The sequence below is a fragment of the Halichoerus grypus genome, chromosome 5, assembly GCF_964656455.1.
Source record: "Halichoerus grypus chromosome 5, mHalGry1.hap1.1, whole genome shotgun sequence".
NCBI lineage: Eukaryota > Metazoa > Chordata > Mammalia > Carnivora > Phocidae > Halichoerus > Halichoerus grypus.
This window is the reverse complement of record NC_135716.1, coordinates 83,782,937-83,795,495: the sequence shown is the minus strand read 5'-3', so window position 1 is coordinate 83,795,495 and position 12,559 is coordinate 83,782,937. Positions and strand designations below refer to the sequence as shown.

At 40.7% G+C, this 12,559-nt stretch overlaps 1 protein-coding gene across 1 annotated transcript; it reads right to left on the bottom strand.

The window, feature by feature from the left end:
• Positions 1–1,011: 1,011 nt before the first annotated feature.
• LOC118544466 (late cornified envelope protein 3A-like) lies at positions 1,012–1,959 on the bottom strand. The gene is made up of 2 exons (XM_036106288.2): positions 1,925–1,959; positions 1,012–1,537 (listed from the first exon to the last, which is right to left on the bottom strand). The coding sequence occupies exon 2, from the start codon at positions 1,518–1,520 to the stop codon at positions 1,254–1,256; it is 267 nt and encodes an 88-aa protein (XP_035962181.1). The 5' UTR covers positions 1,521–1,537; positions 1,925–1,959; the 3' UTR covers positions 1,012–1,253.
• Positions 1,960–12,559: the final 10,600 nt, after the last annotated feature.

Genomic DNA, 12,559 nt, shown 5'->3' with positions numbered 1-12,559 from the left:
ATGAATAAGTGGGTCCAAGGCTAAGACTTGGTGTCACTCTACTGAGGTTTGAGGGAATCTACTTTTCTCCATTGCTGGGAACTCTCCTTTGGGGCTTCACATTAAAGAGGTTGTTTATCACCGCTAGTTTCCCAAGATCTCTCTAGTGTCCCAGTTGGGAGCTTCATGGGTTGACCCTGCTCCCTTTTCACTCAGATTGGATTCAACCAGAGGTATAGCTGTTGCTTCTTCACAGTGGCAGTGAGGGGCAATTTTGAGTCTCCAAGTCCTCCCCTGCCTTGCCAGATGAAGTGCTCTCATTTTCCAGTTTTGCCCAGCCTTGTACACTGCTTTAGGCATGCACAGAGCTGTTGGGTCTAATAAATATTTGCTCCTGAAATTACATGGATTTATAATCCCGGCAACACTTCTCATTTTCCCCCCTTTCCTTTCTTCTAAAATTTTAATTTCACACACTCCAATCATCTCCTTGACTAAACTTTCAGTCAACATCGCTCCCCCTAGACCTCATTAATTTAAATATTTCCCTCCCTTCCATCTCTCCCTGTGTTTCACAGAGCCCTTTGGGTTAATTTTCCTTCTGGAGGCTTCTGTCTCCTTCCTCCATCTTTATATTCTGCTCTTCCTCTGCCCATTTTGTTTGCCTCCTGATTTCTTGTTTCTTAACTAAGACCCAGAAATAATTTATCAAAATAAATAGAAGTCCCTTATCACACAATGGCAATTTCCAGATTGAATCAACACCCACTCAGAATTCACAGGAAAAAAACTGCCCTTTTATTGAGAGTTGCAGGGCCTCAAATCAATATACCCCTCATCCTCTCTTGTCTCAGTTCCAGCCTAAAAATTCTCCATGGACTTTCTATGGGTGGGAGGTGGGGGAGACAATCTGCTCATTTTTCCTGGTCCAGAGTGATGATTCTGCCTCCAGAGTTGGGTTGTGTTGGCCAAGGAACTGAGGGCAGGATTAGAGTGAAATGACACACGAACCACCCATGGTAACGAGGGACAGAAGATTTATTTTTTTACAGGGTCAAGCACAAGTGCTGCCAATCGCTGGCAGGTGCAGTGGGGCATGGACTGTGTGATTCAGGACCAGGTGGAGAGAGCCTTCTGGAGAGAGCTCAGACCCTCTCAGCCTGGGCAAGCAAGAATAGGGGATCCTGGAATGGCTGCGGCTTAGGTGGCTTTTTCCAGTCCCCATGGATTCTTATTTCCTCTAAGATCGCTTGTCTCAGCATCAGGATCCCGGGTCAGCAACAGTCCCTGGAGCCATGGCCACACCCAGAGCCCCCAGACTGCCACCCACTGCCACTGTCACAGGTGTCAGAGCTGTGGAGCCAGCATCTGTGGGATCTGTGGTGCCTGTGGTGGCTCAGGCAGCAGCTGTCCCCAGAGCCAGGAGCGCAGCCAGCAGGGGCTGGCAGGGAGCACTGTGCTGGACTCTTTGGGGGGCACTTGGGCGATGAGGGGCACTTGGGAGGGGGCTGGCACTGCTGCTGGCTCTGTTGGCAGGACATCTCTGCAGGAGTTTGACCTTCAACAAATAGAAGAAACTTTACGAGCACAGAAGCTTCAGGCAAAGTCCCCTCCCTGTGGGTTTTGTCAAATACTTGTCTCCATGACCAAGCTGCTTTCTAGGCCAAGCTCTGTGGGACAGAAATGGGGACAGGGAGGGGACAGGTGCACTTGGATGCCCGATGGATCTGTGTGCGCCCCTGACAACATACTCAGAACAAGAATGGAAGGAATCCTGAAGACCTGTGGCTTTGGGGGTTCACAGTCCCCTGACAGGTGCCTCAGTGACTCTTTCCTCACCGTCATGCCCCTTCACCATTGCTGCCCACTGTCTGGGCCCCTTTCTGTTGGTTCTGTTCAGATCTGGGCTTTTCTTCCCAACATTCTCAGCTGAGGGGATACTCACGGGATGCCGAGGAGGCAGGACAAGGCTGTTCCTGAGGATGCTGTGGATGAGGAGCCCAGGGCAGGAGCCCTTTTATCCTGTGCAGGGGTGGGGGGAGGGAGGGTTGTGATGCAGGGCCAGAGTATGCTGCTGCTTTCACAACCAGGGGAGGTGACAGCCTGGCACACTTCCTAGTTGCCTGCCCTCAGTGTGTTCCTGGGCATGAGCCTAAAGTTCTGATAAGGTGGAACCAGGATGTCCTTGTGACTGTCAAATTACTTCCCACTGCTGCTCTAGACCAGCTACTGTGCCCTTTTCATTCATTCACTTCTATACCTTAGCACAGGCTCTGTCCCTTTTACTCCATTCAATGCTAATAATACAGAGAGATATATGGCATGTTTCTTCCCTTGAGTACCTCACAGATAATGGACCATCACTTGGACAAACAAATATATTGGATCTGATAATATAAGTGTTAAACAGAAGTGTTTACAAAAACCTCGAGCCTAAAATCCCAGCTTTTGGAGGTCAGTCCCCCAATGCAGCACAAGTCCCAAAGGGTGACGGAGACCAGATATTTTCTGGAGGTGATAGCTGGACAAGATCATTGTCCCATGGGAGTGTGATATATAGAGTATAGGATGGAGGTTGGGAGCCAGTTCCTGTCTAAGACAGAAAAGTTCCTAGGGGGACCTCATGGTTCCCACATGGCAGCATGGGGAGTAGCATAAAAGTTAGAGTGGAAAAGGGACCAATGACTCTAGATGTGACAAGATTCACGACTGATATTATTAGGAAGAAGGAGGAGGAGGGAGATGGGAGAAGGAAAAGAGGAAGAAGAAGGAGGGGGAAGAGTAGGAGGAGGAAAAATAGTGGGGGAGTAGGAGAGAATGAGGAGAAGTGGGGGAGGAGGAGAAGAAGTGGGGAGGAGGAGAAGTGGGAGAGAAGAAGAGGTGGCAGAGGAGGAGGGGGAGAAAGAGGATGATGAGGAGGAAGACGAAGAGGAGAAGAAAAGGAGAAGATCCATTTCATTGTGTCTCCATGTGTCTACATCTCTCTGACTATGGGATATGTGCTATTGATTCTAACACTGTAGAAGATGATAGAAGATAATGGTTCATGTGCTTGGAAAAATTAAGGAAAAATTATGCAAATGATGATAATGAGCCATTTTGCAAACATGGTTGATAATTATGAGGTTGATGGTGGTTGAGATGGTATGTGGGCCTTGCTTGATAGCATGGACCTCATAATGGCTAAACTTTATGTAAACTGAATACTACTTTTCCATTTGATTTAATTATAATATTACACGTGTATTCCTCATCAAATTTTATCTCAAATTCAATAATAGAATACATTACATTATATAAAACAAAAAATAAAATTATCATTGGGACTTCAACATTCACATATTTAAATTTAATTAAATTAAATAAAACATTATAGCAAGTATAATATATTACATTTTGCTTTGTTGTTAGACTAAATACCTATTTTTGGATACTAAATTAATAGTAAAGGCTATAGTTTTCTTTTCCTCTCCAATCTACAACTTACTCCTTCTGAATCAGTGATTCCAAAAGTTCTTTCAAGATACATGTGGGAACCCTGATGGTCCTGGATGTACAGAGCTGGGTGTCTGATGGTGGGCAAGGGAAACAGGGCAGGTTTCCTGTCTTCTCTGCTTCAAGGAGATCCCAGTTCACATCTGGGTATAATTTCACACAGATATCCAGTTAGGAGAAAAACAAACAAGTATGTACATTTGTGATAACTGAGCCCTAAGGCAAAATGCAGGTGTTACAGTGTTGGTGAAAGGAGAACTGACAGTCTCAGGGCTCCAGCCTGGCTACAGAGGGAATCAGTATTTTTCCATGTCACATAGTTCTCCAGAGATAAGTACAGAAGACTTCCTTCCTTCCTTCCTTCCTTCCTTCATTCCTTCCTTTTCCTTTTCTTTTCTTCTTTTTTCTCTTCTCTTTCTTTCTTTTTCTTTTTCTTTCTTTTTTTCTTTCTTTCTTTCTTCTTTCTTTCTTTCTTTCTTTTTTCTTTCTTTCTTTCTTTTTTCTTTCTCTTTCTTTCTTTCTTTCTTTCTTTCTTTCTTTCTTTCTTTCTTTCTTTCTTTCTTTCTTCTTTCCTTCTTTCCTTCTTTCCTTTTCTTTTTCTTTCTTTCTTTCTTTTTGATTTTATGTAAAGTCAAGTTAGTTAACCTACAGTGTACTATTAGTTTCAGGGGTAGAATTCAGTGATTCATCAGTCACATATAATACCCAGTGCTAGTCACATCAAGTGCCCTCCTTAATACACATCACCCAATTATCCCATTCCCTCACTCCCCTCCCCTCCAGCAACCCTCAGTTTGTTCCCCATAGCTAAGCAATGCTTATGGTTTTCCTCCCTCTCTGTTTTTATCTTATTTTATTTTTCCTTCCCTTCCCCCATGTTCATCTGTTTTGTTTCTTAAATTCCACATATGAATGAAATCATATGATATTTGTTTTTCTCTGCCTGACTTATTTCACTTAGCATAATACCCTCTAGTTCTATCCATGTTGTTGAAAATGGCAAGATTTCATTCTTTTTGATAGCTGAATAATATTCCATCATATATATATATACCACATCTTCTTTATCCATTCATCACTCAATGGACATCTGGGCTCTTTCCATAGTTTGACTATTGTAGACACTGCTGCTATAAACATTACGGTGCATGTGCCTCTTCAAATCACTATTTTTGTTTCCTTTAGATAAACCTAGTAGTGTAATTTCTGGGTCATAGGGTAGTTCTATTTTTAACTTTTTGAGGAATCTCCATACTGTTTTCCAGAGTGGCTGCAACAGTTTGCATTCTCACAAGTAGTGTAAAGAGGGTTCCCCTTTCTCTGCATCCTCACCAACATCTGTTGTTTCCTGAATTGTTAATTTTAGCCATTCTGGCAGGTGTGAGGTGATATCTCATTGTGGTTTTGATTTGTATTTCCCTGATGCCAAGTGATGTTGAGCATTTTTTCATGTGCCTATTAGCCATTTGTATGTCCTCTTTGAAGAAGTGTCTATTCATGTCTTCTCCCCATTTCTTGACTGGATTATTTGTTTTTGGGTGTTGAATTTGAGAAGTTATTTCTAGATTTTGGGTACTAGCCCTCTATCTGAAAGTCATTTTTAAATATCTTCTCCCATTCCATAGGTTGCAGTTTTGTTTATTGTTTCATTCACTGTGTAGAGGCTTTTTATCTTGATGAAGCCCCAATACTTTTATTTTGCTTTTGTTTCCCTTGCCTCTAGAGACGTGGCTAGCAAGAAGTTACTGCGACTGAGGTCAATGAGGTTGCTGCCTATGTTCTGCTCTAGGATTTTGATGGATTTGATGGATTCCTGTCTCACATTTAGATCTTTCACTCATTTTGAGTTTATTTTTGTGTATGGTGTAAGAAAGTGGTCCAGTTTCATTCTTCTGCATGTGGCTGTCCAGTTTTCCCAACACATTGTTGAAGAGACTGCCCTTTTCCCATTAGATATTCTTTTCTGGTTTGTCAAAGATTGGTTGACCACAGAGTTGAGGGTCCATTCCATTGATCTATGTGTCTGTTTTTGTGCCAGTACCATACTGTCTTGATGATTATGATTTTGTAATATAGCTTGAAGTCCAGAATTGTGATGCCTCCTCCAGCTTTGGTTTTCTTTTTCAACATTACTTTACCTATTTGGGGTCTATTCTCGTTCCATATGATTTGTAGAATTGTTTATTCTAGCTCTGTGAAAAATGTCGACAGTATTTTGATAGGGATTGCATTGAATGTGTAGATTGCTTTGGGTAGCATATACATGTTAACAATATTTGTTCTTCCAATCCATGAGCATGGAATGTTTTTCCATCTCTTTGTGTCTTCCTCAATTTCTTTCATAAGTCTTCTGTAATTTTTAAAGGACAGATCCTTTACCTTTTTGGTTAGGTTTATTCCTAAGTATCCTATGGTTTTTGGTGCAATTGGAAATGGGATCAATTCCTTGATTTCTCTTTCTTTGGTCTCATTGTTAGTGTAGAAATGCAACTGACTTCTGTGCATTGATTTTATATCTGGCAACTTTGCTGAATTCCTGTATCAGTTCTAGCAATTTTTTGCTGGAGTCTTTTGGGTTTTCTACATAGGGTATCTTGGCATCTGCAAAGAGTGAAAGTTTGACTTCTTCTTTGTCAGTTTGGATGCCTTTTATTTATTTGTGTTGTCTGACTGCTGAAGCTAGGACTTCCAGTACTATGTTGAACAACAGTGGGGAGAGTGGACATCTCTGTCGTGTTCCTGACCTTTGGGGGAAAGCTCTCAGTTTTTCCCATTGAGGATGATATGGGTCTTTTGTATATGACCTTTATGATGTTGAGGTATGTTCCTTCCATCCCTACTTTCTTGAGGGTTTTTTATCAAGAAGGATGCTGTATTTTGTCAAATGCCTTTTCTGCATCTATTGAGAGGATCATCTGGTTCTTATCCTTTCTTTTATTAATGTGGTGTATCAGATTGAATTATCTGTGGATATTGAACCACCCTTGCAGCCCAGGAATAAATCCGACTTGGTTGTGATGAATAATCCTTTTAATGTACTGCTGGATCCTATTGGCAAATAACTTGGTGAGAATTTTTGCCTTCATGTTCATCAGGGATATTGGTTTGTAATTCTCCTTTTTAGTGGGGTCTTTCTCTGGTTTGGGGGTCTAAGTAACACTGGCCTCATAGAATGAGTTTGGAGGTTTTCCTTCCATTTGTTTTTTTGGAACCATGTAAGAACAGGTATTAATTGTTCTTTAAATGTTTGGCAGAACTCTCCTGGGAGGCCATCTGGCCCTGGACTCATATGTGGGGAGATTTTTGATGACTGTTTCAATTTCCTTAGTGGTTATAGGTCTGTTCAGGTTTTCTATTTCTTCCTGGTTCAGTTTTGGTAGTTGATACATCTCTAGGAATGCATCCATTCCTTCCAGATTATCTAATTTGCTGGCATAGAGTTGCTCATAATATGTTCTCATAATTGTTTGTATTTCTTTGGTGTTTGTTGTGATCTCTCCTCTTTCATTCATGATAGTCTGATAAGTTTTTGATAAGTCTGGCCAGGGGTTTATCAATCTTGTTAATTCTTTCAAAGAACCAGCTCCTAGTTTCGTTGATCTGTTCTACTGTTCTTTTGGTTTCTATTTCATTGATTTCTGCTCTGATCTTTATTATTTATTTTGCCTGCTCCTTCCCACTGGTCAGTCCTCTGCAGAGTTCCTCCTTGCTTGCAGTATAGAGTGTTTGGAGCTTTATCTACACATGCTTTGGTTTGTTTGTTGAAAAAAGCTTGGAAAGGGAAAGAAAGAAGGAAGGAAGGAAGGAAAGATGGAAGGAAGGCAGGAAGGAAGACTTGCTCAAAAGGGAGAGAAAGAGAGAGAGAGAGAGAGAAAAGGAAAAGGAATGAAAAAAACCAAGCAGACAATAAAAAAAAAAAAGGAAAAAAGAAAAAAAAGAAAAAGAAAAGAAAAAAAGAAGGCTGATCAAAAAAAGGGGGGGAGGTGGGGGAAAGGAAATGATAAAACAAACTAACAAACAAACAAATAAACAAAAAACTATAATCCTGATTCCATAGAAAAAAAGAAAAAGAATAAGGAAAAAAAATACAGTCTGGTCCTATTTCTAGCAGAACAGAAGGGGATGCTTTGAAGCACTGTATAATCAGTAGACTTGGTACATGGGGTGTGCTGCCCGTGTTGCTCTTCTGGAGGAGAGGCCCATTGCACTGGCTCAGAGTCAATTCTGGCCAGGTAAAAAAGCACTTGCCAAGCACAGGGGGTTGGGTTTGATGTAAGTGGCTCCCACCTCCACTGGGGGCTGCTGTGTTGCTCTCTGCATTCCAAGTGTGTTGGTAGCAAGGGTAAAATGGTGCCACCCCATTCTCTAGTCCCCATACTGGGGAATCTCACACCCTCTGCTGTGCAGGAAGCCCTTACAGATAAGCAAGGGCCTTCAGCACACCTGGTGCCCAGCTTTCTTGTGTTTATCTCTGCTGACATGGCTGGGATTCAAAACTCCAGATCTTAAAGGAGAGGGCATTATGCAGATCCACTGCCTCCTCTGGATTAGAGCCTCACTGCACTCTGACTAGTGCCCTTTGTCCCAGAAAAACTGTCCCACAACTGTGCAGCACATGGAATCTATGGTGTGGCACCACAAAAAGCAGTGACCGTGTTATCCACTCTCTGCCAGTGCCTTTGTCCCCTGCCAATGAAAGTCTGTTTGCTGGCACCTGCACGGTCTTTTGTTCTTGGAGAGGCATATACCCTCTTCCAAATGTACTCCAGGAAGGAGAATGATCTCTCCCAGTGTGACCCAGTGGATCCCTATACCACTTTGTGCATGCTCCTGGGCCAGATCCCTCCTTCTCCCTACGAGCACAGGCTACAGATCTGCTCTGGTGAAAGTTGCACATTTCCAAAACCTCAGAGTTTAAGTTACACTCACTGTTTGCAAAAAACCTGCTACACTTAGTCCCGTTTCCCCAATCCATGCTCTAAGAGGTTTTCTTGGGCGAACCCAATGCTGCACTCTCTCAACCTCTCCTTTTTGTCTCCCATTTCTCTCCCCACAAAAACGGTTCTCTCCCCTCCAAAGCACTGCAGTTTTTCTCTCTCTCAATTCACTTCCATGAGCCTTGCACTTGCCACACTGTCTCCCTCCAACCATGGAGATTCTTCTTCCAATCCTCACATCCATTTCCTGGGTGTTTCAAGTGATCTGACCTCAATACAACTGTGTTCAAGGGAGGAGGAAAGCCCAGGGTTTGGGCTCCCCCAACTTAACTCCTCCCCCAGAAGCCATTTTTTTTTAATTTAAATTTAAATAATTTTATTTTTTCAATTATGTTATTTATTTATTTATTTAATTAATTAATTAATTTATTTTTTATTATGTTCAGTTAGCCAACATATATTACATCATTACCCAGAGGCCATTCTTAATCCCAGTGATGTGAGATCTGGGCTGCTGTGGGGCTTCACTCTGGGTGTAACAGGTATCCCCAGTCAGTGTAGCTCAAGCTACTCCAGAACTTGTCAGCAAAGTGCTTCTTCCCAGCCCCACCCCTGAATCCCTGCTTTAGTGCCTTGTCTCCATATCCTAATGTTTCTATTCTTTTCCTCCTCCAGATGAGTTCCTTAATCTAGAAACTATTCATCTCAGGACCTACACTTTCCTTCTCAGAACAGAGTCCTCAATGCACCAAACTCACAGAAGAAAAACACCTGAACCTATGGCCCAGAGCATGAGGGGACTGCAATGTGCTGTGCTCTGAGCATGCCTTAGTAGCCCTGACATCCTGAGAAATCTGGGTTCACACACAGAGAAGAAACTTACCTGGTTGGCCTGAAGGGAGGATTTTATGACCTAATAACTTGTGTCTTAGCTCTGGAGCAGGAAATGCTTTATCTGAGGCCCACCTCCAGGACAAGCCTCTTAAGATAGTCATAATAGTAATAAATGAGCAAACAAAGAAACAAAGAAGGATCAGGCCTTCTCCATACCAATTTATGACTGACGGCTGTGAAAGAGGAAGATGAGATGAGCAAGCCCAAAAGAGGATATGTACTCTTGGAGTTTCATTCAGTTTTCTTATTATTGGAGTTAAGGTACAGAAATTTGCATTAACAATAATCCTTGGTTTGTAATATACACTCATCATCGGTCCATGTAAGGCCCTCTTAATGAATTTGTCTATCTGCTTATCAGTGTATCTATCATCTATTATCTAGCTATTATCTATCTATCATCTATCATCTATCTATCTATCTATCTATCTATCTATCTATCTATCTATCATCTATCTATCATCTATCATCAATCATCTATCCATCATCATCTATCATCATCATTTAAATTTCTCTATCATCCATCTATCTATGCATCTATACATTTTTAAATTAAAAAAAATGTACCCCCTGTCAACGTCTAGTGCGTTGGGGTCCCTGGGTAAGGGTTGTGAAAGAACCAGGACACAGGGGATGCAGAGCAAAGGCAGCACTTGCAACTGCATGCTGTCGTTTATTTCCCACACAGCTATATACTTGCAACAATCAGATAAGCATGACAATGTGTACTTTTAGCCAATAATAAGATCACGCCAACATCCTTGAAGAAAGACACGCAAGATATAATAAGAACAAACTATATCCTGTTTTTTGTTTGCCGAAGCACGGAACTATCTCGGCCACCCTTCCTCTGGGAACAGCATGTTCTTATGAAAGTAAAACACTTCTAATGTAGGCAAGAGCCACTTCCTGCAGATCCAGGCATTCAGAACTTGCAACGTGAGATAAGGGGAAGAGAACATTTTCTCCTCCTGATCCAGGCCTGCCTGGTTGTCCTTAATCTCACTGCAGTCCTCAAATGACCTTGGTTACAAGGGGCCTACAAACCTATACCATCTCAACCCCCCATGTGAAAACAAGAACTTTTGATAGTCAGGTACCTATTTCATTCTTCCTTATCTCATACTCCTGTCTGTCGCAGCTGAATTAACCACCATCCTGAACCTTGTATCTACCTTTCTTTGATTCCCTTTTGAGATATTTTAAAAATCATATTTACATGTATTCCTGAAAAACTATTAATTTTTTTCTGTTTTAAGTCAGATTTTTTGAGGTATTTATTTTACATAGAGAAAAAAATCACCCATTCAAACATACAATTCTGTGAGCTTTTACTAACACATATAACCATGTAGACAAACAGAGAACAGCTCCATCACCCCAAAATATTCCCTCATGACCCTATATATTCAACCTCTTCTCCATAGCAGCCCTTGGCAACCACTGATCTACTGTCAGTCCTTAGAACTTTGCTTTTTTCAGAATGTCATATAATTGCAATTACATAATATGTAGCATTTAAAACCTGGCTTCTATCACGTAGAATAATGCTTTTGAAATTCGTCCTTGTTTCATGTAATAGTACTCCATTCCTTTATCATTGCTAAGGAGCTTTCCATTGCATAGATGTATCTTATTTTTAAATCTATTCTCCAGTTGAAGGACACTGGGGTTGTTACCAGTTCAGGACAATTATTAATATAAAGCCACCATAAATAATGACTTACAAGTTTTTCTCTGAATGTAAAATTTATTTCTCTTGGTTAAATATCTAAGAATAGGTTTCTAGGGCAAATAGTAAGGGTATGCTTCATTTTTAAAGAAACTGGCAAACTGTTTTCCAAAGCAGTTCTACAGGGGCACCTAGGTGGCTCAGTTGGCTAAGTGTCTGCCTTTGGCTCAGGTCATGATCCCAGGGTCCTGGGATCGATCCCCGCATTGGGCTCCCTGCTCAGCAGGGTATCTGCTTCTCCCTCTCCCTCTGCCCCTCTCCTTGCCTGTGTGCACCCTCTCTCTCTTTCTGTCAAATAAATACATGAAATCTTAAAACAAAAAAAGCAGTTGTACAATTTTCACTCCCACCAGCAATGATTGGGGGAACTAAGTGCACCACATCTTTGATAATACTTGGTCTTATCAGTTATTATTATTATTTTTAATTTTAGCCATTCTAATGTATATAAAGTGGTATCTCATTTTACTTTTACTTTGCATTTCCCAAATGACTGATGATGTAGAAAGTCTTGTCATGGGCTTATTTGCTATCCATATACCATCTTTGTTGGAATGTCTGTTCAAATCTTTTGCCCATTTTTTAATCAGGTTGTCTATTTTCTTATTATTGATTTTTGAGCATTTTAAAATATGTTCTGGACATAAGTCCTTCATCAGATATGTATTTTGCAAATATTTTCTCTCAGTTTGTGAATTTTCTTTGCATTTTCTTAACAGTGTCTTTTGAAAAGCAGGAGTTGTTTTTGTTCTTGTTGTTTTTTTATCTAAAGAGAGCTTTATTTCTAAGGCCCTTCTAGTTTTCTTTTTTAAATTTTTATTTAAATTCAAGTTAGTTAACATAGAGTGTAATATTAGTTTCAGGTATATAATATAGTGACTGAACACTTCCTTTCATGTTTATAGCAGCATTATCTACAATAACCAAATTATGGAAGCAGCCCAAGTGTCTGTGGACTGATGAATGGATAAGATGTGGTACATATATACAATGGGATATTACTCAGCCATAAAGAAGAATGAAAAGCAGGAATTTTAGTTTTGATGAAGTCCAGTTTATGAAAGTTTTCTTTTTGAATCACCTCATTTTTGTCATTTCTAAAAATCTTTTGTGTAACTCAAGTCACAAAGATTTTCTCTTATGCTTCACTCTAGAAGTTTTATAGTGTTTGTTTTACCTTTTGATCTGTTATTGATGTTGAGTTAATTTTTGTATATAATAATTTTTACATATAATATGAGGTATAATTTATTTTTTAAATACAGATGTCCAACTGTTTCAGCATCATTTGTTGAAATGACTGTCATTCCATTCAGTTGCCTTTGTACCGATGAAGGAAATTTTCAACTTTCAATATTTGTGGACCCTGATCCTGGGCTCCCAGGGAAGCTATACTTTTACCAAGGTCAGAATGGCCTCACCAAACTTAAAAGCATGGGCTCTATGCCCTGAGCACACATTGTATGTCTGCTTCATTAGCAAATAACCTAAAAGAAACATTTCAAACTAAAGATAAGAGTAA

Bases quoted from the DNA above. Each gene is read 5' to 3' on its own strand.
- LOC118544466 (XM_036106288.2), bottom strand. From the start codon at position 1,520: ATGTCCTGCCAACAGAGCCAGCAGCAGTGCCAGCCCCCTCCCAAGTGC.